Genomic DNA, 26,381 nt, shown 5'->3' with positions numbered 1-26,381 from the left:
TTTATATTTTAGAAATGTACATCCAGGTTTTTTTCCTTTAAATTTTTTTGGGGCCCCCCAAGAGAATGGGGCCCTAAGCTATAGCCTGTTTAGCTTATACATAAATCCGGCACTGAGGGGGGGGTGCCCTACAGCTTTCCTCACAAAAACCTTCTCTTTTAAATATTTCTGCATTGCAGGGGGTCAGACGAGAGGATCCGCAGAATCCCTTCCAAATCTATGAGATCTGTGGTAGCTATTTGTTGCTTATATGATAGGCCAGTCACAAGGAAGGCAAATCCTGGTGAAACGCTCTCTGCGACCCATGGAAAACCCAAATTGTCCTGCTTGTTCCAATTCGACATTAAAGAGTGGGTTGTCCTGGGGAAAGCAGTGAGGCAAAGAACCGTTGCTCAGATATGGACTGTGAAAGTGTCAAGAAAGCATGGCGCAAAGCATGGCTGAAACCCCTCCCTTCTGAGATATAACTAGCATGGTCTCTTATGAACTTTCAGCACCATCTGAAGATTCAGGTCTTAGTGCCTGAGGCTGTTCACAATTGCTCTAACTATTGGTGGGGTGTTTTAATATCTCCTGCCTTGTTTTTAAGCTCTGTTGTTGCTAATTTTAAAGGACTCTGTGCGGAATTGCTTTGGGAATTCTCTCTTGCCCTGACCTAGCCACTGTGATCCATGCGACGGTCACCTCCAGACTGGATTATTGTAATTCGCTCTACGTGGGGCTGCCCTTGAGACTGACCCAGAAACTCCAGCGGGTGCAGAATGCCGCGGCAAGACTCCTTACGGGGTCCTTGCTGCGAGATCACATTCACCCAGTGCTATACCAACTGCACTGGCTCCCGGTGGAGTACAGGATAAGGTTTAAGGTGCTGGTTTTAACCTTTAAAGCCCTATATGGCCTAGGACCCTCGTACCTACGGGGCCGCCTCTCCTGGTATGCCCCACAGAGGAACTTACAGTCTTCAAATAAAAACATCTTGGAGGTACCAGGCCACAGAGAGGTTAGGCTGGCCTCAACCAGAGCCAGGGCTTTTTCGGCTGCGGCTCCAATCTGGTGGAACGCTCTGTCACAAGAGACTAGGGCCCTGCGGGACTTGACATCTTTCCGCAGGGCCTGCAAGACAGAGCTGTTCCACCAGGCCTTTTCCCAAGGCACAGCCTGACCACCTCCTTTGGTAATCCTCATAGAACGCTAGCCCAATGGTTGCCATTAATTCGATTTGAACTGATTTTAGAATGAATTGATTTTAGAATGCTTTGTTATTTTACTGTTGTTAGATGCTCTGAGCCTGGCTTCGGCTGGGGAGGGCGGGATATAAATAAATTATTATTATTATTATTATTATTATTATTATTATTATTATTATTTTAAAAAATCAGCTGCACACAGTGACGTTGCTCACTGCTGTGGGCAGGGGACGTGGTTGACAAATGTCTTGCTGCACCTTGTGGATAGTATTGATGGTAGCTAGCCAGCAGCAGCAGCAGCACACTGTCACATTGCTAAATGAAGCATCCCCTACCTCCACTGCTGTTTCCTGATGGATTTCAAGACCCAAGAAATTCCTGGTGAATTTTCCTACATCCACAACTGCACTGCATTGCTGGCTGACAGCACTCATAGCAAACCGCTTCCCATACGTGGCTGATAAAATAATAGAGGGGCAGGAGGTCAAGAGCTGGTGTGTGGGTGGATGTGCTAAATATTGATCTGAAATCATCAGCCAGATGTTTAGCTGCAGGTCTCTCTAGACTTATAGTTTTGAAATACTGTTGTGTTCGCCAAGGAGATGCTTTCTCAGGCAAAGTTAACTAGTGTTTTCATTACTCCCAACCTTCAAGGGACTGCCTTCTTTCTGTTCACTTCTATTCCATGTTTTCCTGGCTAGACAAGACCCTAGAAGAGGAGCTGAGCAGAACAGATCCCAGGTTCACCAGGAAACTGGTTTGAAAATGAAGAGAAATTATGGGGCAGGCCGTGACAAAACTCTCATGGTCTTTAGGCTACAGAAGAGCTTCTGAGGGCTGTGACAGTAACCTTTTCAAAAATTGCTCATGGTAAGCTTACCCTGAGGTAGTTGAGGGTGAAGTTAGTGAGACCCATGCGGGTGATGTTTTTGGACAGCTGTTCCAGCACCTGAGGGTCTTGTGCCTGTAATGGAAAACAAAGAGACAGTCTCTCATGTGAGAAAGAAATGCAAGAGTAAAATTATAAATCAAGGCATGCTTAAAAAATTGGCAATCCTATCTGAAAGCAAGCTGCCAATTTATAAAAAGCATCCAAGATTTTATACTGAACATTAGACACCAATTCACTGAGGGAAGGAGAGTGCAGTGCCCATTTCATTCCAAACACTGGGCTATTAGCATTGGTACTGCTAAGCTTTTTGAAAATCATACTTTCGACTAGTCGTTATATCAGGAAACCTTACTAGCATTGTCGTCTCCACACTGAGGTAAAGGGGCTAAAAATGAGAGTAGTGTCTTGTTTTGAGGTCATTTAGTTCTTTTATGACCTCAAAACAAGACACTACCCTAGTTCTTTTATAAGGGATGTGGGTGACGCTGTGGGTTAAACCACAGAGAGCCTAGGACTTGCTGATCAGAAGGTCAGCGGTTCGAATCCCTGCAACGGGGTGAGCTCCCGTTGTTCGGTCCCAGCTCCTGCCAACCTAGCAGTTCGAAAGCACATCAAAGTGCAAGTAGATAAATAGGTACCGCACCAGTGGGAAGGTACACGGCATTTCCGTGGGCTGCTCTGGTTTGCCAGAAGCGGCTTAGTCATGCTGGCCACATGACCCGGAAGCTGTATGCCGGCTCCCTCGGCCAATAAAGCGAGATGAGCGCCGCAACCCCAGAGTCGGTCACGACTGGACCTAATGGTCAGGGGTCCCTTTACCTTTATTAGTTCTTTTATGGTATGGGCAAGGTTTGAACTAGGACTTTCTTGGATCACAGCTTACTCTGCTGCACGAGAGCAAGGATTTGAATTCCATTGCGGGAATAATTCCCATTCTCCTCAAGGGTTTCTTACACACATTACCTCACAGTAGCATAGCAACTAAGTGTTAGTGAAACAAATCGGGGGGGGGGGGCAGACCCTACTATAAAAATAGTTACAGCCTTACAAATTACCAATGGAAAAAAGAACCTCCCTAATTAATATGCTCGAGAGCAAAAGCAAACATACAGACAACGTCGGGATGCTAAATTTCATCTACTGGTGTAGAAGAAGAAGAAGAGTTTGGATTTGATATCCCGCTTTATCACTACCCGAAGGAGTCTCAAAGCGGCGAACATTCTCCTTTCCCTTCCTCCCCCACAACAAACACTCTGTGAGGTGAGTGGGGCTGAGAGACTTCAGAGAAGTGTGACTGGCCCAAGGTCACCCAGCAGCTGCATGTGGAGGAGCGGAGAGGCGAACCTGGTTCACCAGATTACGAGTCCACCGCTCTTAACCACTGCACCACACTGGCTGGTATAGTATCACCAACGGAAAGCATGTGAAATGCACAGGAAGAGAAAGAAGGAAGCATACTAAGACTGATCCCTTTTTTGTATAGGGGAGTAGCCTGGGCCTGGAGCAACAGTTGGGACAACGCTGGTGATACCCTATATCGGTGCTGCAGAGCTCAGAAGGATGCAATTAACCAATGCACTTCAAAACTGTTCCTGACATGTGCTGATGTACCCTTGGAGCCCAGCTGGGCAAAAGGTAACTCATGCAGAGATTGCCAACATCTGTGTAACAAGCAAATAAGGTCCCATCTGCACAACACATTTATATCATACCATTTTAAATTAGGGTTACCAGACGTCCCTGTTTCCCCGGGACAGTCCTTGGATTTGCAAATCTGTCCTCAGAATTTCCCCAGATTTGCAAACCTGTCCCCGGGAAACGTGGCAGTGGCAGCCTCGGCCTCAGCCTCAGCAGCCCGGAATCAGCCTGGTAGTGCAGTTGGCTCTGGCTGGCTTCAGGAGCTGCTCACTGCTTGCTGCTCACCGCCACTGCAAAAGGGGAACCGGGGATGTGCGGCAGTACAGATCTCCTGCCCCCTTCCCCCTTTGTTGTCACAGATCGGGGGAGGCTCAGGAGTTGTGGGTGGGCGGCCATTGCCCAGGAGGGGCGCAAGGTGCATGGTTTCTCTGCCAGGCAAGGCGCAAAGCCCTTCTTTCGCACCCTGTGAAACATAAATGCGCAGTTTTTTAAAAACTGGGCAAACGTGGCAGAGAAAGGGGACACGAGATTGGGGAAGGTTCGGGACTGTTGCCCAGTTTTTAAAAAAATATATTGGCATTTATGTTTCACAGGATGCAAAAGAAGGGCTTTACACCTTTCTAGAACCTGCACGTGTGCTTGGGCCCAGGGTCTTTTGCCTCACCACCCCCACTACTGACTCCCTGTTGCTACTCAGCTAAAAAAAAAAGTGTCCCCAGATTCACTGAAAAAGATCTGGTAACCATACGTTAAATAGCCATGGCTTCCCCAAAGAATTCTGGGGGCTGTAGTCTGTTAACCATTTTCACAATGCTCAGAGTGGTTTGACAATCAATCCCCCCTTCCCAGGGAAATATGGGGGTTGTAGCTCTCTGGGGCAAATAGGGGTTGTCCTAACAGTCTCAGCATCCTTAAAAAAACTACAGTACCCATGATTCTTTGAGGGAACTGTTTAAAGTGGTACACTTTAAAGGTATGGTGCAGATGGAGCCCCCAAAAATGTAAAAATAAAATAAAATCCAAGGTGGTGTATTCTTACTCTTTAAAAATAACTTTTATGGATATAAGAATGAAATGTGCCTCCGAATTTAATTCAGAAAGAAGGTGTGCATCAGCTTAAGTTGGGGAGGCACTGACTACTTATTTACATCCACAAATGCTTGTGACACACCAACATAACATCCTTGTTTACAATGTGCATAACTCTAAGATAACTGGCTGTGACAGCAAATGGTGGGTTTGGATTGTTAGTCAAAATTTAATGGATTAAAAAAAAAAGCAATTCTGGCCAATTACTTACATGCATGGCTAAAATACTGCGAGGGACTAACTCTCTGTATTGTCTAATTGTAAAGTGCCAGGTTTTTATTCTCATAAGGTCATCAAATGTAAATTCCAAGATAAGACGTCCTTCTGTGCACACCTAGGAGAAATAAAGAAAAAGGAAGGAAAATAAACAAACACACACACACACTTCTTTGAGAAGCCTCTATAAAACTAAAAGAAACCAAACAAAATACAGTCCTAAGCAGGCTAAATAAATGCCAATATACTTTGTTATTCAGCTTTATTGGGGAAATTGTATCCCCCCTGGAAAAAGAGAGGAATTAAGAATGAACAATTAAATAAGCAGGCTGTGGATTTTATAGCTCTGTGCAATCTAAATCCTATTTTTTGTTTCCCTCCAAAATGGCTGGTGCTGATTAATGGCATAAAGGGTACAATTCTAACCCCCTGGCGCTGATGGTGGGTGGTGGAGTAGCATAATGTGCAGGTTCCTCTCTGCTGGTGGAGAGGAGCACCATGGGGTGAGGAGATGCTGGAGGTGAAATAGTTAAACAGGTTACCCAATCAGAACCCAGGGGGTGGAGTCAGAGGGACTATAAAACCAGCTCTGGGAGGGCGAAGGGAGGAGTTTGTTGGGAGTTGGGTGGTTGGTTGGAGTGGGAGTGAATTGGGAAAGAGTCTGTGGGTAGGTTGAGTTAGTGTGGCAAAATAAGCTGAGTCAGGAACAGTTAGGAGCTAGGAAGACAAGTAAATATCTGAGAGGTGGTTTAGTGAGGGAGAGCAGGTAGCGGAAGTTGTAGGTCTGGATAGGCACCCCATTATTGTAATTGACCGATACCATTTATGAAACCACACACTTGTTAAACTACAATAAATAAACAGAAGTTTATCTTCCAATTAACCCTGACTAGACTCAGTATTGTACCAGGTAGGGCCTGGGTGGTGGCAGCGAGAAATAAAGTGGTGGCACAGGGATCAATAGATGGTGAAATGTCCGGGGACCCTGTGTGATTGCCACAGGATAAGTGGGGACTTCACCATGGCAGGTGGGAAGCTGCTGCCTGTGGTTCTGCCACTGGTGGTGGCTAGCAGACAGCCCCCAATAGGCTGTTTCAGAGAATGGATTCCCCCATGGAGCTGGATTCTTGGGCCAATCGGCCGCAGCAAACCCATGTATGAAAGCCACCCCACCTTCTGTCTTGGCTGACCCGGGTGCCAAGGCTTCAGATGTTGTGGTGGGTTTGAACTCCATCGCTCCCAACCAGGGATCTGTTTTGCTCTGTTCACCTTTCACTCTGGATAACAGCTGCAGTTGTGCAAATATAATATCTAGCTGCTGAACCAGAGGTTCCTGTATTCCTTATGTAATAGACATTAAGCAATCTTGTGTAATAGGCTGAGCTATAAAAGTTCTACATGTTCCAGGTGGTTGTTAGGTTTACTCTGGTATGTGCCACATTTGGTAGTCATTCTTCAGATAGTTATTTTCATCCTTCCCGTTATCTATTTTTTGCTTTCTGTTTCATCTTTCAATCCTTTTTGTCCTTTTAGGGGTTCCTCCTCATCTCCTCCTGGTGCCCCAGGGTTTGCATAATGGATTGCACACCAATCACTTCTCAATTTTGAAAAAGTTTTAGCCCCAATTTCCTTCACCGATTCTTTTTGTTTAAACATTTCTGTCCGCCTGATTTGTATTTGCAGTTGCATTCAAAGTTCTCTAGGCTTGGGCTTCCTTTGAGCACCAGGAAACCACAATGCTTAATTCACATAAAAAGGAGTACTGTGGAGCCCCTGAATTCTTCTCCCACATTACAATCGGAGCCAGAGGAGAATTTATAGCATACCCGACAGATAATCCTTTTATAGGTCAGATGCCTCATAGCGAGGGATAGTGTAAGACGGGTGAACCATGGAACTAATGAGGGGCGAAAGAAGAGTCTGGAGGGACCTGTGGATATAGGAAAGGAATGATGGCACATTTTCTCTCTGTGTCCTGGGCTGGCTTTTCAAAGTGGCTCTAGGGCAGAACCAGCGGCTGATCAGGAACAGGAAGTGGGGAATTTCAGAGTAGGACATAATCAAAGGGAACATTTATTTACTTTGGAGCCTGACAAATTCTGGAACCTGATTTGGTAATTTAAGAATAGCATATCTTACAGAAGCACCCCTGTTGTTTATGACAATATTTTAAAACATATTCTTAATTAGTGTAAACCAGGGGTCTCCAACTTCCAAGAGACTGTGATCTACTCCCACTATAAATAAACTGGGAATGATCTACCCATTGGATTGACCAGAGTTGTTGAGTTTCTTTTAGGGGAAGAGAACAGAGTTGTTGAGCTTTTATTGGGGAGAGAGACCAGGATCAACCAGGAACAGACTGCAATTGACCGGTAGATCACGACCGACCGCTTGGACAGGCCTGGTGTATACCAATCTGGCCATTACAGTGTGTGTGATTTATTTATTTTTTTAAAAAAATCTGCATTAAAAGCTGTAGTAGTGATGATGTTGGTGAAGTTTCTGGGAGCGACTTGCCCTAATAGCACAAAGCAGTAAGGCAGGCAGAAGGGTTTCTGGTTACTGTTGGCTGAGCTCCACAGAGGGTTATACTGGTCAGCATAAGAAGGGGGAGAAAAGCACCTTAGCCCTAGGTTAGGAGCCTGGGAAGACAACCAGGCAAGGGAAACTGCTTGACATAGGAAAAGAGAGAGCTAGGGATTGGAAGAGACTGTGATCCAGAGGGATATGGGTGAGACTAGTGAGAGCAGCATGAGAGGAGGAAACAGAGAGAGAGCCACACAGGTCCAAGAGCTGCAGAGATGAGGCGGGATGAAATTTCACATACTTATTTGAAAAAAATTAAGCAGTCCCTCCAAGTCTTTGACTGCAGGCCTCTAGAACATGGCTAGGCAACCTAAGGCCCTGCCTTCTCAATCTGGTTTGCAGACGGTCCGGGAATCTGCATGTTTTTACATGAGCAGAATGTGTGCTTTTATTTAAAATGCATCTCTGGGTTATTTGTGGGGCATAGGAATTCGTTCACCCCCTCCCTTCAAAATACAGTCTGCCCCCCCCAATGTCTGAGGGACAGTGGACTGGCACCCTACTGAAAAAGTTTGCTAACCCTTGTTCTAGAACTAGGGCTGATATCTGCTATGGCCTGTGCCTCAGGAGGGGATCCACTGACAGTCATTGGGTCTTCCTCCTTGAAGTTACATGCCCTCCTTGAGTAAGAGAAGCAAGAGAACCACAAGAATAACAGTGTGAATGCGTGTTATAACAGGAAGGAATCTGTAGCTGCTGCTCATACAGTAAGTAGCTCTCTGTGCTGTACCCAAAAGCACAGCTCTGCTATTATGGCTACCTTGGAAGAATAAAAGTGTTCTCTTTGGACAGGAGGTAGCGTTCTTCCACTGACAGATCCTGACAGCAAAACCAGGGCTCACTTGGCTTCATGTATTTCCGAGCGCTTTTATTTTGCTTGTTCCCAAAGCGATTCTCCTCTACTGTTGTATACTAGGGCTGTTTTTATTTTAATTATTTAACAAATAAAAACCACCCATCTGCAGAAGAGTCGGGATGCATACGACACCCCAAATTAAGATACAATTAAATACCAGCCTAAGTAGAATTATCTTAAATCCCACGTTCATTCTGTCTCCTGATCACCAGGATCCACATCCTGACCCAGGAAGCAGCACCCCTTAGTTTCCTGCCCCTTGAGTGTCCGGGGGAACTAGCAACTCTGTATGTTGGCTAGCGTGATCAGATGCTAAGGAGCACAGGGATCTCATATATTTAAGAGTTGTTAAAGCAAGGAGACTTTGCTAGCAAAGTTTTTCTAGGGTGGAAATATGTGCCATAATTGTTTGCAATTTTTCTTGTGTATGTGTGTCTGTTTTTGTTCTGTTCCTGCTATGGACAAGAGGTGGGAGTTTTTTGCTGTGGATGCTTGTGGGCAACCATTCAGACCTCTCAGGATGAGGCCTGGATAAGCTGCAGAGTGTGGGTGAAAGATAAGCCACAGAGGGAGAGTCCATTGGCTCAGAGTGGGGCCTTTGTGCGAGGGACAGAGGGGCGGACTACCATACATGAAACAAGATGAGGGAACTGTTGCCAAGACCATAGGTTGTTTAATCTGTTTGTTCATCTTGTGTTTGTTTTTTATCTAGTTATTTGCTTTAATTGAAAATTTGATTCTTGTCATCATAGGTTTGCTTGCTTACCCTGTGACAGAATTGCCAGTTTGTTATTTATTGGACCTGTTTATATGAGCTGGTAATTGTTGTATATTGTTATGTTTCTCCGTTTATTTTTTTATTACTTTGTCCCCTGCCCTGGGACTGGAAATATTCTATCAAGAGCAAGCTATGAATACTGTAAGTGAATAGTAATAAAATACACAAGAGCAGAGGGTATTTATAAATGAGTGGTGGACACTGGACAAAAGATTTGAGCTTTGATTAACCTTCTAGGACTCAGGAACACGCTACAGAATTGATTGACAGTTGATTCAATATTGTGCATAATTAACTTACATAATTCACTGCCACAAGATCTGATGGCTTTGCATTGGAGGATAGGTCTATCAACAGCTATATGCCATGACAGCTGAACAGGATTTCCAGGTTTAGAGGCATAGGCATGCCTTTGAGTATACATTTCCTGGTGGGCAACCGAGTGAGACAGGGATGTAGCCTTCATGGGCATCGTTCATGGGCTTACTGGCTGGCCATTGGGTGATACTGGACTAGATAACTCGGCAGACCAAATGTAGTTTACATAGTTTCATATCAAATATTTAGATGGAAAATTTACTCCCATCGCTTTTGCTCGTAATTCTGATAGATGTTAGTTGCTTAACAGTGACAATCATTGGACATGATGTGAATTTTATTTATATCTACAAATATTATAGAGGACATGGCAGGAAATTCATTCCCCCCCCTCCTCTGACCCTGGTCCTCCCTGACAGTTGAGGAGCTTCTGGAATAGTATAGGGTTTTGCACAGGGAGCTGTGATGGGTATTTTGCACAAAGCCACTGTTAGAAAATGATCCACAATTTCTCCACGTTTATTTTTTTAATGGTACATTTGTTTAGTGTCTAAAGTTTCAGTGCAATGGCTGATCTCTCTGTAGTTTGAATACCATTAACATACTGTTTAAAACCTAGAGCTCATGTGTTCTGGGACTTTCGTTTAACGAGACATTATCTAGGAAAGTATAAAATGCAATTTTCTGAAAATTTTCTTTTCCCTTTGTAGTTGTCACCGTATCTACCCTACAAGCCCATTCAATGAGTTTCTCTTGCTGTATTTAGTAAGAAAATAAATTTCAGGCTCATATAGTCACATGTTATTAACTTGCCAGAATTTGTTAAATGTGGCGGTGCCTGCTACTTTAGGTTGGTTTTTGAAAGGACCAGAAATTCATTAAAGACAGGTTCTGGTAAAGGGTGTGAGTCACAATAGTGAATGTGGATATTGGTTTTTTGGCTCTCCTTTGTACCCACCAGGTGATGAGACCTAGTTCTGTCTCCTGTCCCAACAGTTACTGTAAACTCACAGATTTTAAAGAAATACAAGCTCTGGGTTGTGGCAAACCTACATTAAAAATCAATGGATCATGCCCATGTGTATGATTTCAAGTATGACCATTTTTAAAGAGACCACATACACTCACAGATCATAACAGCTAACAAACACACTATGTGACGATATTTAACTTTCTAATTCTAAACCAAACTATTTCTCTCTAATCAATTAAGCCAAAATCTCACTCGAAACTGCCTTCCTTCCCTGCCCCCAAAGCTGCCTTTCCTATAAAATCCAAAATGAAAAGGTCTCCAATTAAGAAAACATTCTCTGTTGTGCTGCATTCATGTTACCGTGCTGTGAGCTCTGACATTTTGTTTCTGTGGTAACCAAAATCAGCTGATTAGTTGGCATGGCAACAGAAAAGATGTAATCCCGGCAGACACACTCTAATCAATGCCCCCAGCACAGATGGTCTCTGGAGGATCAACAAGAAAGAGGCTGGCAGGCATTCAGGAGATCACGTGGCAACTCCAGACTAGGCCAGGGGAAAAAAGAAAGAAAACTAAAAAAAGAACATTTCTCAAACTAACCAGTAGCTTTTTAACCCCTTCTTTGTCTTGCTTAATTGTCAAAGATTCTGCAACTTCCACCACCAGGAGGGAGAACAGCATCACTTTAGCTTTATTATTTTTATTATTATTATTGCACAAAATGTAAATTTTACAAAGTAATAAATTCTTCCCTGACCTTCAGTTTTTATTGCTTAGAGTTTCTTATATCTGCCCAAAATCCTTATTTGATGGATGGTTTGTGTAAATTCATAAAAGTAATGTGCTCCTTTACTTTTTATAAGGTAAAGGAACATAAATTGATCACTGGTGTTATGTCCAAGACTGAGACACAGACTGTTGATTCAAATGCGCAGGAGGGAAAAGTATATTTCAGCTATGCACACGGGCTGTTATTACAGTTTTAACAATGCTGATCTTTTATGCATTTACGTGGTGTTATAAGGAAACACAAGCATCACTAGCCTTAAATAAAAACCATTTCTACCATGCCATCAAAGTCGGATAGGGCTGGAAAGAGACTGTTGTTTTAAACATGAAGGCAGGCGTTACACTTCATGCTGTGGAAACTCATCTTACCATTGATTCTAGTAAAAAGGCTATGCAGGGTTAAAAATGAAATAAAATCAGAAGCCTGTGAACCCTTTTGACTAAAAATGACAGTGAGACAAAAGAAATGTTGTATACATGGTGGAAAGCAATTAGAGGTGAATGGTAATGAGGGAATTCTTTTTGAAAAAATGTATTTGCATAGACTTGCCATATTTCAAGAAGTGAAAATCCGGACACAAAAGTTGTTGAGCTTTCTTTTGGGTGGATGGACAGATGGACAAAGCGATTTCCCCAGAAATTCACCAAAAATTCAATACATCCAATATGGGCTGCCATACACCCAGGGTTTCCCCAGACATTTTAACTGGTTTCCGAAAATTCTGCCTGGACGCCGTTTTCGAAGGACGAATCCTGGCTATGTGTGGAAAATTCTGGGCATATGGCAGCCCTATTTTTGCACCCTGGACTTTCTCCTTATTTGGTAGATTCCACCCCTGCCAGGGGCCTTGGCATGTGGTGCCATGATGCCATCACTAAACCGAAGACCTGGAGGCAAGTGAGATAGTGACCACTCACAAGGTCTGCCACCAGTTTCGGGATATTTCTCCAGAAGGTGAGAATGACTCCTATACTTGTACAACTCTAGGTGTGTATGGACTCTTTTGACCTTTTAGTTTATCTGTAGTGCTTGGAGGCAGGGGCAGAGATCAGAATCCTGCAGCCCGACATATATTGAGAGGAGCATGACAATAAGGCTGGATTTACATAGCTAAGAAAAAAGGCATTAAAAAAGCACCAAAGCAGCATTATTTGGGGGTTGCAAATCATACACACACACACAAAACTGAGAACTGAGGGCCAAGATGGCTCAGTCAGTAGAGTATGGGACCTTTAATCTTAGGATCGTGGGTTTGAGACCCATGTTGGGCAAAAGATTCCTGCACTGCAAGGGGCTGGACTAGATGAACCTCCAACTCTACAGTTCTATAATTCTATAACTAGTTTTGTTGCTGTTTGTGCTAACGGTAGGCAGTTTTCGCCTTGAAAATGCTGGAACGTGAAAATTCAGCACATTTGCCGAAGCAATACTTCTTCTCCAACCCACTTTCGTTTGGTTTGGTTTTTTATACCCTTTGCTTGTCTCCAGCGTAACTGCTAAGAATGCTGGACTTGGTGGTCCCTATTCATTTCAATGCTATTGGAACAGGAGAACTTTCCCATAAATGTGACCTCCATCTTTCATTACTGGGCTGCTATAGGCTAAATATGCAATTTTTCAGGTTGAAACAATATTGCTTCCATGAATGCTATGAAATCTAATATGATGCCCTTCTCTCTGGGGAAAATTAGGCTACATTTCAGGTGCTGAGATGAACCACTGCAATTTTCTAAACACTTTGTTTCGGAAAGATTCTTCCCCTACCCAACCAAAGTCCAGTTTAGTTTTGCTTCAATCAGTTGGGTGGTTACTTACTAAAGAGAAGACAACATGCTGACCGATGCAGCAGAAGTTAATTATTATTGTTTTATCTGATTGTATTTTATTTGTTGCTTTTTCACTCCCGAATGGAACACAGAAATTAGCATGCAAAACAAGAATGCTAAAAACTGCTGTCTATATAGAAGCTTCATAGGTGCAAATAAACAAGAAAATAATTTAAGAAATTTTGGGTGGCACCATATCAGAAACAAAGAAGAATGTTTAAGAATGGGAATCTTTTCAGCTGGCAGAACATGGCTTGATAGGTTTGTCTCCCTGGTAAAAATGCTCTAAAGCAGAGGCCCTGCTGAAACTGGTCTCACATTGGTAAAAAAAGGCCCATAAAACAGGGTGTTATCTTCTGATCTGTGGGGACAGGGAAATCTATATGCTCCCTGAGAAACTTCAGAGCCTGGCCATTGAAGGATAATATCTATTCAACTATTCTATTAATCGAGGGTTAAACATTCCAGAGAACCAATTTCCTACAAAATATTGCATTAAGTCAACTGGGCCATAATCTTGAAGCTAGTGCTACTCAGTCTGGAGGCTAAACATGGAAGTAACAAGGTTGATTCAAGAACCATGCCATAGGTCAGAGCTAGATGGAGTGGTTCATAGGCATAATCCTAAAACTTGATGGTTGCAATGGGAAGACTGTAAGCCCAATAATCTACCAATGTCAGACTGCTAACAGTGAATTACCGGCACCCAAACCAAATTCCAGAGTCCTGAGAGAAGACAACTACAGGTAACTCGCAACTTATGTGCATTTAACTTGTGTACATTCAGTTTTATGCGAGTGACCAAAAATTTAAACATGTAAAAAGGGGGTGGAAAGGGCAATCCCACCTGCCACTGAACCCATTGTGTTTGGATTATACATCATTTTGGCTCTGGAACATAACCTCAGAGAAAATTGTATTGGTTGCAACACCTGGAGCTATAGGTAAAGGTAAAGGGACCCCTGACCATTAGGTCCAGTCGTGACCGACTCTGGGGTTGCGGCGCTCATCTCGTTTTATTGGCCGAGGGAGCCGGCGTACAGCTTCCGGGTCATGTGGCCAGCATGACTAAGCCGCTTCTGGCGAACCAGAGCAGCGCACGGAAACGCCATTTACCTTCCCGCTGGAACGGTACCTATTTATCTACTTGCACTGCATGCTTTTGAATTGCTAGGTTAGGAGGAGTAGGGACCGAACAATGGGAGCTCACCCTGTCATGGGGATTCGAACCCCCAGTTCTGATCGGCAAGTCCTAGGCTCTGTGGTTTAACCCACAGTGCCACGCGCGTCCCCGCCTGGAGCTATAGCACATCCTTAATTTGGAAGGAGGTGCAAGGGACATGCGCTGGATAATGCTGGTGGTCTATGATGAGAGATGTCATAGCTTCATCTCTCACACTGCCTGGGGGTGAAAACCTACCTGCGTTACTTTGCTGCTGTAGCAGAGGCCCTCCAAACTTTAAGCGACCATCCCTGACCATTGGTCATGCTGTCTGGTGCTGATGAGAACTGAAATCCAGCATAAGAACAGCATGGCTGGATCAGGCCAAAGGCCCATTTAGTCCAGCATCCTGCTCTCACACTGGCAAACAACATGTCTGCAAGGCAGTAATATGAACACACGCCATGTATGGTGGCCCAATTAATGTGACTCTTCCCTCTTTAAAATAATAATAAAAATGAAGTAGATCATGAAAATCTGGTGCCTGTATGAACACACCTTTTATGTGTGACTATTAGCTGTTTTTTCATACCCCATTGGAGCACTGGCTTTCTTGCTATATATGAGTTGCACAGTGTTGTGTTTCTTTTGGAATATAAAAAGTACTTGTGATTTCTCCCAGTTTGTGATTCATGACCAAGGATCTAGTCATGCAGTAAAAAAACAAAAAAATGTTCAAAGATTGAATTCTACCTGAAGTTAATGACTAAGTACTATTTATTTATAACTGTCTGGATGGATATAAATATGAATTATATAACTGTATTATATGATTGGTTGAGTTGGACTTTGTGATTTCATTCATTGGCTCGACTGCCAGGTTTTGGTTTTTACTGATTTGCACTTAATTAAATTTGTTTTACTTCTTATTTTAATAGCTATATTATGTGCATCTTTTCTTTATATGCCAATGACCTATGGTTATAAGCAATAAATCAGAAATGAACTGAAGATTGAAGTTTGTGTACAATATTGTGAATTTTCACATAAGTTCTTTTTCTGGGATTATTTAACAGAACTTCCACTTCAATGGTGTTTCAGTTTTAGCAAATTAAAATTCAAGATATCTGGAATCACTTCCGCCATCCACAGATAACCCCCCCCCCCAAACCACCAGTTATTAATCTCTAATGTAATCTGAAAAGGGACACTGAAAACCCAACAACAATTTCATGTTTCATATTAATCTTTCCTATTACCTTTGTAAACATTGGTTTTCCATGTTGAGTGACCATGGTGCATTGATCACAGTCCACTGTGATGGAGGAGTTGTGGTATGATTCTTTTGAGTGCTTTAGGATGTAATACAGGTCTGTCACACCTCCTTCAAAGACAGTGCTAAAATAACGAGGAATGAGGGTCCTTCCAATGGCTGTTGGGAAAATACAAAGCAAATGAGCAAAGGGAACTAGACAGGACACTTTAAAGTTGTTTACTGCTGTTCATTTACTAGAACAATGGTAAAATCTGATCAAAACTTAACGCAGATTCCAATTAAACCAGTAAGAAATAGACTACACTGTTCCCTGTGGAGAGTGAGACCTGCAACAACAAAAACTGGAGACCTTCACATATAGACATGTGGTCCAAAAGGATATTATGATGGAGGTCCAGAAGAGGTCCAGAAAAATTTGTAAGATTGGCTCCGCCCGTCATTTTCCCAGCACAGGTCATCCACCATGGTGACCAAATCCAGAACAGAAGCCAGGCTCCACCCCAGAATCTGCTCAGAGATGATCAGCTCTCCCCCTAGATGCACCCCTAATTGCTGGGTTTTGGCTCTGGGTCTGCTAAAAATTGTTTCTACACCTCACATTCCTTCCTTCCTACCTAAATAAATAATAAATCAGTTTCAATAATAGAAACAAGTAAAACCATTCCAAATGAAATAGAACAGTCTAGACTTTCACTGGGCCCTGAACAGGTATATCAGATTTTCAAATTTTCAAATATTGGGATACCTAAAAGGCAGTCAAATACCTAGTAACAGCAGTAGCAATAGGTGAAGAAATAAATATAAGCTGTAGAAGGGGGGTTTGTGGCCTTGAGTCAGAGTCAGGCATCTATGTAGGGATGTGTCCGGGTGTCCCAAAATATGTCTTATTCTTAAAATTAAGTGAGAAACATTAAGTAGTAATAGACAATCTGTAGAATTTTAGAACTGAATAGTTTTTAGAATAATTAAGATTTTACTTATTTATATTGAATATTTTGTTTAAAATACTCCTTCGGCCCTTATATATTTTTTGAGAGAGAATTTGCAATTGACAATGCATTTTAGCATGAAAACAAATAATGTGGCTAAATAATTTAGGTAAAATTAGAAAATTGTAGAGCTGGATTTTCTAGCCTCCATCGTCCAGTCTGTGTAGCAAAGCCGGTTTAACCATTCCACATGTTGGGACTGGTATGCATTGCCTGTCAGATAATTTTTTTTCCCCAGGGCCACAAATGGGTTTATTCCATCTGTTAGAGGGTCACTTTATTTCGGCAAAAAAACCACCATAGATTGATACTACCTCAATGAGGATAGTATTGGTGGAGGTTTTGCTATTGACTTAAATCTCCATCTCCATTCTGCTATCTCTTATTGTCCCTTGCAAAATTACTGTCCTTACTGCCATCTGTGGACACTTTTGTGATGGGTTGCGGACCTTCTGGAGCAGGTAGTGGTGGTGGTGGGAGACAGGGTGGATTTGATTTAAATCAAATTGATTTAAATCACAATTTAAATCACGAGTCAGTAAGACTTGATTTAAATCACTAGTCAGTAAGACTCGATTTAAATCATTTTCTCACAGAAAGACTCATTCTTGCTGGTATAATCTTAATATTTACAACCAGATGAAGGTTTCATCTTTGGAATAATAAATTTTCAGAGTAGTTTTTACAGTTATATCAAAAGTTACTGATTTGGTTATACTATCAGAAATACAAAGACAGGTAATTATGAAATTATGGTTTATATTTGGACAACGTTTCTGCTGTACTTTATTGGAAGGAGAAAAACAATCACTTCCTTAATAACAATGTAAACAATTTATTTAACTAAAACAATAACATTATAGCATATGTCTCCATGTTTGTTAACTGATGTGGTTAAATGATTCCCCCCCCCAAAAAAAATACACCTTAGACTGAGTTTTAGCACACATGAAAAACTTAAAACAAATCCTTATTTCCTGATGAATAGCCCTTGGACTATAATGTAACTTAAATAGAAAACTGCCTTTAGAAAGATTTTTCCTCCAAAAGCATTTTATTTCAAAAATCCGTTTTAAATAAAAAAAAATCTGGTTTAAATTTAAAAACACACCAATTTTTTAAAATAAAAAACCCCATTGATTTTTTATCTACCCTGGTGGGAGATGAGGAACCAAATGTCCTGGTCTGGAAGCAGATTTCCACTGCACAAGCAGGTGGACATCATCTAACATCATTGCAAGCAGGGCTTGATGTAATATTTCATTGGACTTTACTATAGAGAAGAAGAAGAGTTTGGATTTGATATCCCGCTTTATCACTGCCCTAAGGAGTCTCCAAGTGGCTAACATTCTCCTTTCCCTTCCTCCCCCACAACAAACACTCTGTGAGGTGAGTGGGGCTGAGAGACTTCAGAGAAGTGTGACTGGCCCAAGGTCACCCAGCAGCTGCACGTGGAGGAGCGGAGACGCGAACCTGGTTGACTAGATTATAAGTCTACTGCTCTTAACCACTACACCATGCTGGCTCTCAGACCCAGGTTACTTTTAAGTCCTACTACAGCTAGAGAGAGTTTATAGATAAAGTGCACTTCTGTGCATGCCCAATCAGGTGCATGTCTGATGAGACGGCAAGAGCAGCAGCCCAGGTGAGGATGTTCCACCTTTGAGGTATTCTAACATCTGGTATTCTAACATCTGCCTCAGTGAGGGTTAAGCCATGGAGTGCTGAGGAGATTCAGCAGCAGAACGGCAGCTGGAAGATGTGAGAATGGAGATGGGGGGAAGTTTGTATACACCAGTGATGGCCAAACGTGGCCCTCCAGCTGTTTTAGGACTACAACTCCCATCATCCTTAGCTAATAGGACCAGTGGTCAGGGATGATGGGAATTGTAGTCCCAAAACAGCTGGAAGGCCAAGTTTGGCCATCACTGGTATACACCTTTGCCCCAACCCAGTAAACCTTCTATGGGCTGCTGGAAGGCAGGACCTGCAACAGTCTGTGTAAGGAAGCTTCGCTCAGTGAGAAACCCTGATTGTCCTTTTTTATAGCATTTTAAATATATTGTGATGCACCTTGAACACTTCAGTTAGTAAGAGGGGTGTAAATATTTCAAAGAAGCAAAAGCAGAAATAAATGTTTGCATACTAGGCAGGCAAACTGAAGAACTTAGATATGGTTTGTTAAGCATTGTGCATTTCAAACAAATACAGTTCCTTGCAATCCTCATTAAAACCTCTGTGTGTGCCCTCTATAGTGTATAATTTAATGAGGGGAGAGAAACTAGAAGTCCAGTGTACACGCATTTGTTTTTCAAAAGTGCTAGAAGATTCATACATTGCTTTTTTTGCGATATACAACAAACATGAAATTAACCCATCAAGTTAATTCCTTGCTCCCCTAAGGCTAATCAGCACAAATTAAATTTCATGCTAATCATCTTGTACAGCTAACATGTGACAGAAAACCTTGAATTTGTTTTGATAGAATTAAATACATTTGTGTGGCTTATAAAAAGAAAAAGTTTACAGTTTAGGATTGTTGATCTCAGGAGGTAAAAGAATACTGTCCCTTTTTCTCCTTACATCCATTAGAAACAATACAACATAAGAAATAATACTAGTTCTGTATTGGTGTTATTTTTTTTAATAAAAGGCCCTGAAATATTGGCTACGGAGTACATTTTGCCTGCAAAGGTATAGAAAAAGGATCAGGTGCCATTTTGCTGAATTCACCTATAACCTGTAGAGACATCATCAAATTGTCTTGCAAATCTCCCTACATATAGGAAAATTATTTTCCGCCCTGTCATTTGATATCGACTTTCATTTGCTGAGATGAGCAGGATACCAAATCAAAGAAACACCTTCTTCGTAACAACAGCATAACACAGGGTACCAGATCTCTCAAGGTGAGCGTCGCTGATGAGGTAGTGGAGGAAGACAGGAACACAAGTGGATTCTTCCCTTGATTGACCAGGTACTTTCTTTTGCTGTCACTAGCCTCTTAATCTACCAAACTTCACCCCCTGATCCACCGACCATCACTCTTTAGTTCATAGGCTCTGGCCCTGAGTGACAGGAGACAAGCAACTCAAAATCTCACCTCACCTCCGTACGTAAAGACCAGGCAAGTTTTGCCATCGCTACAACAGTGTCCGCAGGGAATGAATGATGAATCTTCACTTATTGTCGGCTCTAGAGAGCCAAAGTGGATAAGGATGGTGTGAATATATAATATTAAATGGAATACTATATATATTCCATTTAATACACACACACACACACACACACGTGAAACTCGAAAAATTAGAATATCGTGGAAAAGTTCATTGATTTCAGGAATTCAACTTCCAAGGTGAAACTAATATATGAGATCGACTCATGACATGCAAAGCGAGATGTGCTTCCACTTCTCAGAGGTCCAATTTTGTTCCATTTGCAATCTTTGTTTTGCTGATTTCCTTGAATATTCTAATTTTCTGAGATTGTTAATTTGGGGTTTTCATCAGCTGTATGCCATAACCATCACAATGATAACAAATCAAGGCAAACATATCTCGTATATTAGTTTCACCTTTTAAGTTGAATTACGGAAATCAAGGAACTTTTCCATGATATTCTAATTTTTTGAGTTTCACCTGTAGAACAAATAAAGGCTTGACTTATCTCGCTTTGCATGTCACAAGTCTAGCTCATATATTAGTTTCCCCTTTTAAGCTGAATTACGGAAATCAATGAACTTTTCCATGATAATCTAATTTTTCAAGTCTCACCTGTATATATATGAATCTCCTATATATATAGGAATCTTTATATATATATATATATATATATATATATATATATATATATATATATGAATCTTCACTTATAGAAGTGAAAGTTTAGGGATGTTATTAGAGGCTAAACCTGATCCCAGCCCAGAAGAAACAAATAGGATTGGAGGGCTGTATTCTTAGATCAGAAGAATCTTTATTTGCGCCAGCCACTAGCTATAGCAATAAAATAAAATGTACTGAAGACAGAGGTAAAAACTTAACTATGCAAAATATATTTTGAAGGTTTACATCTATTATCAGATAATAGATCTTATTCTAATTATGCCCTATGTATGCCCTTATTCCGCTAGAAACCTTGCAGTTTTTGCTGTCACCTGATCATCTTGATCTGCTAGTTAAAAGGACACAATAGCAAAGACTGAGTGACCAGGCATGGACAATAGTAGAGGAGTAAGAACCTCACTCCTCAAATCTTTATAAAGAGTGCAAGCAAGAAGCACATGAACCACTGACTCAGTACTGCCATCTCCACAGGGACATAACCATTTTCCAGCAGAATTTTTTAAACCATCGCTATAAACCTCTTTGGGTATGGGAGGTACTGGCGACCTGGAGTCGCCTCAATAGCTCGCCCCCGCATGGATCAGAGAGGGGACGGGCAAAGGCGCTGGGCGCCACGCAATTCACCTGATGCGAAACCCCCAAATCGCTGTTGGATGCAGACATTCTCCTAATAATCGGGTTCTAATTGCTGTTAAGAATAGGCGTGCACCAGAGGAGATGAACATTAAAACTGCAGACCACCAGCTGCATGGAATTGAGGTTTGAAATTGGGAGAAGATTCTATTTTGTGTTGGAGCTGGATGGAGGAGAGGGGGAGATTTACATTTATGATTTGGCAACCTTCTCCTAATACTGAATTTTAAGATATACAGTGGTACCTTTGGATACGAACAGGATCCGTTCCGGATCCCCGTTTGCATCCTGAAGCGAATGTAACCCGCACCTGCGTGAGCCATGATTCGCCACGACGTCATTTTGACCGTCTGCACATGCGCGAGTGGCAAAACCCAGAAGTAACAAATTCCGTTACTTCCGGATCGCCACGGAGGGCAACCTGAAAGCGCTAAACCTGAAGCATATTTAACCCGAGGTATGACTGTATAAGGGAGGATGGTTTAATGTATGATGTAACACTGAGATTTAAATGAAGATGTAAAGTTGTGTGTGGCTTGAAAGGAGTAAAGGGGGAAGAGAGTCTGGTTGTTTTGTTTGGAAAGATGTCACCAAAAAAATACTGAAAGAGATCGTAGAGATGTTGAGATATAACCTACAATGGCACCTTGGTTTACAACCATTTTGGATTACAACTATTTTGAATTACAACCACGTCAACCCCTGAAGTGTGTGCAGTGGCGTAGTGTGGGGGGTGCAGGGGGGGCCGGCTGCACCGGGCGCAACATCTGGGGGTTAGGGGGCGCAAATCCACGGGTTGGGGGCGCAAATCCACAGGTTAGGGGCGCAAATCCACGGGTTAGGGGGCACAAATCCACGGGTTAGGGGGTGCAAATTACTTCCCTTGCCCCGGGTGCTGACAACCCACGCTACGCCACTGAGTGTGTGTCCCTTTTTTGGATTACAACCCTTTTTTTTTTTTGGAGGCCCCTTTGGCGAAAGCGCGTCTTGGGTTACAACCTGTTTTGGTTTACAACCGGACCTCGGGAACGGATTATGGTTGTAAACCAAGGTATCACTATATTTTCTTAAAAAGCAAAATGCTACAGTAGCGGTGAAAGGAAAGCGGCAGGAGGGCTTTTTGGATGTTGGAAGAGGAATAGCATCGCCTTTTCCCTCCCTTCTCAGCCGGAGGAAGAAATAGTGAATCTCTGGAACTTGCTGACTCGGTGCCAGTAGAAGGGAGGGATCTACTGTTGTCAATTTGGAATGGCTTGAGTGTTATGGGAAGGAGCTGAGCCGGAGAAAGAAGAGGGTTTAACCTTGAAGTTGCAGCTCCGCAACTTTATTTAGAAAAATGCATAAACTACTTTGTAAAAAAACTCTAGGTGGTATACATGAAACAATATAAAATAATTATATCAATAACAGATGTAAAAGCATATACTAAATTATATGTGGTATTCAACTACAAATCAAATCAGATTTGATTTGATTTGATTCAACTAAGTTTTACTCAGAGTAGATCTATTGACATTAATTGACCTAACATTAATCTCAATGGACTTAGTCTGGGTAATACTTAGTTCAATAAAGGTAAAGGTAAAGGTACCCCTGCCCGTACAGGCCAGTCTTGACAGACTCTGGGGTTGTGCGCCCATCTCACTTAAGAGGCCAGGGGCCAGCGCTGTCCGGAGACACTTCCGGGTCACGTGGCCAGCGTGACATCGCTGCTCTGGCGAGCCAGAGCTGCACACGGAACGCCGTTTACCTTCCCGCTGGTAAGCGGTCCCTATTTATCTACTTGCACCCGGAGGTGCTTTCGAACTGCTAGGTTGGCAGGCGCTGGGACCAAGCAGCGGGAGCGCACCCCGCAGCAGGGATTCGAACCGCCGACCTTTCGATCGGCAAGTCCTAGGCGCTGAGGCTTTAACCCACAGCGCCACCTGCGTCCCTACTTAGTTCAATACCACCACATATATCTGGATAGGCTTGATTTAAATTTTTTTAGAAGTTTTTAACAGGGGTCTAAAACTGCAGCAAGAGTGCCTAAATCTTAATCAACTCCTAACAGAAGTGGAGCAAACTTGATGTGGCACTTGTAAAAGTTTGAAGAGCTTGAGTAGGCACACATGGGACAAGGCAATCCTTCAAATAAACTAGTACGAAGCTGTTTTTAATATGCTAATTGTAAAACCTTGAATAGGCCAGTAACGAACCAATGCAGTTCTTTCAGCAAAGGTGTAATATGCTGGCAGGATTCCACTTCTACCACCAATTGATCAGCAGCATTCCTGACTAACTTCTCTTTCCAGACAAGTCATGCTGTTGTGCTCCCATCCCAAAGCGTAACAACAGTGACTGTTACTGGAGAGTAAGGTAGAGGTCATCATTCAGGCTCTGCAGCAAACACAGTGTCCATAATTCATGTCTCCAAGGTGCATGAGCAAAGCGAGACATGCAGAACTGAAGGGAAGCAAGGAAGCTGTCCCAACAGGTGTCACGCTCCTCCCGGTGAGCTTTCAAAGTTGAAGCAGGGAGAGCTCATCCACGAGACTCTCCCGCCTTAAGAGAGCGATGCACATGCAAACACGTGCTTTATCTGGGCTGCTGCACAATAACCACTTGGTTTGTGGCGGCAACACTGTGTCCTGTCCCTCTGACTCCAGCTCTGCCACCACCTCCTCCTGCCCAAACACTCTAACTAATTGGTTGAAGCATCTCCCCCCATGAGGTGAGGCGCTGTGCTCCACAAGAGGGGCAGTGGGGAGAGCCAGCAGATCTGATTTCTCCTCTCAAACATCTAGTAATGATAATGATGATGATGATGATGATGATAATTTATACCCCGCCCATCTGGCTGGGTTTCCCCAGCCACTCTGGGTGGCTTCCAACAAAGTATTAAAATACAGTAGTCTGTTAAACATTAAAAGCTTCCCTAAAGAGGGCTGCCTTCAGATGTCTTCTAAAAGTCTGGTAGTTGTTCTTCTCTTTGACATCTGGTGGGAGGGCGTTCCAGGGCGGGTGCCACTACTGAGAAGGCCCTCTGCATGGCTCCCTGTAACTTGGCTTCTGGCAGTAAGGGAACCACCAGAAGGCCCTCAGTGCTAGACCTCAGTGTCCAGGCAGAACGATGGAGGTGGAGACGCTCCTTCAGGTATACTGGACCGAGGCTGTTTAGGGCTTTAAAGGTCAACACCAACACTTTGAATTGTGCTCGGAAACGTACTGGGAGCCAATGTAGGTCTTTCAAGACCGATGTTATGTGTGCTCTCGGCGGCTACTCCCAGTCACCAGTCTAGCTGCCGCGTTCTGGATTAGTTGTAGTTTCCGGGTCACCTTCAAAGGTAGCCCCACGTAGAGCGCATTGCAGTAGTCCAAGCGGGAGATAACCAGAGCATGCACCACTCTGGCAAGACAGTCCGCGGGCAGATAGGGTCTCAGCCCGCATACCAGATGGAGCTTGTAGACAGCTGCCCTGGACACAGAATTGACCTGCGCCTCCATGGACACCTGTGAGTCCAAAATGACTCCCAGGCTGTGCACCTGATCCTTCAGAGGCACATTTACCCCATTCAGGACCAGTGGCGTAGCATGGGGGGATGCAGGGGGGGCCAGCCGCACCGGGCGCAACATCTGGGGGTTAGGTTTAGGGGGTGCAAATCCACGGGTTAGGGGGCGCAAATCTACGGGTTAGGGGGTGCAAATTACTTGCCTTGCCCCGGGTGCTGACAACCCACGCTACGCCACTGTTCAGGACCAGGGAGTCCTCCACACCTGCCCACCTCCTGTCCCCCCAAAACAGTACTTCTGTCTTGTCAGGGTAGTGTTGCAACAGGAGAACCGCCACCCTCCATTCCTGAATACCCCCCCTCAAGCTGTCCCCTCCTGCTTCTTCTGCCTCCTGGCCACCAAACCTTGCCTGATCCTGACTGAATCAAGCAGCCCATGACAGACCTAGCATGCATTAGCAGTAATCCAGCAGTAATCCAGTCAAATCCCCCGGACAAGCGGGGCAGGGATCAAGGGGGTCATGTCATAGATATGCAGTCATAGATCTGCAAACACCTTGTCCAAGTCATTATTTTGAATAAACAGCATAAAGTGTTCAACAACACATCGCAGGCTGTGACGCCGGGCACTTCAACAGGAACGGCTGCAACTGTAGAATCAAGGTTTCTCGGAAGTTGAGCAAGTTAATCCTCAAAATGTACAGCTAGCTGGTTACAGCAAGTCCTTCCCCTACAGTGGGAGTCAGCAAACCTTAGAAGTACCTGAAAGAACTCTGCTGGACAGCATTTTACCCATATAATTCTGGGCTACCTTACAGTATTTTTAAATAATATAATGAATGCAACCTGCTTTGATCATTTGAGAGTGCTACAATGAATACTAAGCGGTAGCAGCGTTATTGTGGTTAATTACTATAATAATATTTTTTTACCACTTCTGAGCATACAAAGCACTGCAGTTCTTATCTAATTTATTGTGGATGGGGTTTTAAATAATGAAAAGGAAAATAGGATGAACATATTTCAATATGAATGAAAGGTATATCACTGGACCATATCATTGTGTCAATGTTTCATTTCACTGATAAGCCAGATTCTAAAATGAAATAGCAAGGTTTTGATATTCCCTGAAGTGTTACTACATTTGTCATCATCTTCCTTTGAGAAATGTGAGAATGAATTTCAAAGTGCTGATGATGTTTCCTATAATGTCCTGTGGTGTGAAGCAAAATGGGTGCAATAATTCATCAGTCGGCAGTTAATTGTTTTCACTGATGTTGCAGAGATGGTTTTGCCTATGATGTGGAAAATCGAAACAGAAGGATTACAAACAGACGCACACACACACTTTGTTCCTGCAGCCAAACACCGCAGTTTGCAAAGATTACTCAACTTTGATTTCAGCAAACAGTTTCTTACCCCCAGATAATATGCATTTGATTTTAATAGGTCCAAATATATCCTTTGTGAACTTTATCCTGAACTGAGAAATGCTTGTTTCAATAAAGCTTTTAGAATATAAATATACATGGTTAGAAAGTGTTACCAAACTGTAAACAAAACTGTAAACAAAAAGGGCAAGTAATTGATGGGTAAATTTTCCCAAATCAGTTCTCCTTCTCTGTTTCCTTTTCATACATCCTACTCTGCCGGTCTTTAAATTTATTTGAAAGAATTTATCCAATTAATTTCAAAGCTGGCATGTGAGCAATTGGCCACAATTTTCTTGTCTTTCTGCTTACTAATGTGTTCCAGAGCATGAGCACAGTGATTAAATCACAAAATAAAACTTTATTCAAATTTTATATTGATATTTAATCAATGTTCATATGCACT

The 26,381-nt window shown here is 42.8% G+C and overlaps 1 protein-coding gene across 5 annotated transcripts in view; it reads right to left on the bottom strand.

Annotated features, from left to right (window-relative positions):
- Positions 1 to 26,381, bottom strand: part of LDB2 (LIM domain binding 2) — a 229,033-nt gene that overhangs the window by 46,713 nt on the left and 155,939 nt on the right. For all 5 annotated transcript variants that reach the window (XM_081925734.1, XM_081925731.1, XM_081925730.1 and 2 more), the window contains 3 exons: positions 15,574 to 15,746; positions 5,018 to 5,140; positions 2,068 to 2,151 (listed from right to left, as the gene is read on the bottom strand). In XM_081925734.1, coding sequence (XP_081781860.1) covers positions 2,068 to 2,151; positions 5,018 to 5,140; positions 15,574 to 15,746 — 380 coding nt within the window. The remainder of the gene's footprint in view (positions 1 to 2,067; positions 2,152 to 5,017; positions 5,141 to 15,573; positions 15,747 to 26,381) is intronic.

Source organism: Podarcis melisellensis (genome assembly GCF_964234715.1).
Source record: "Podarcis melisellensis genome assembly, chromosome: 9".
Taxonomy (NCBI): Eukaryota; Metazoa; Chordata; class Lepidosauria; order Squamata; family Lacertidae; genus Podarcis; species Podarcis melisellensis.
This window is presented reverse-complemented; position numbering and strand designations above follow the sequence as displayed.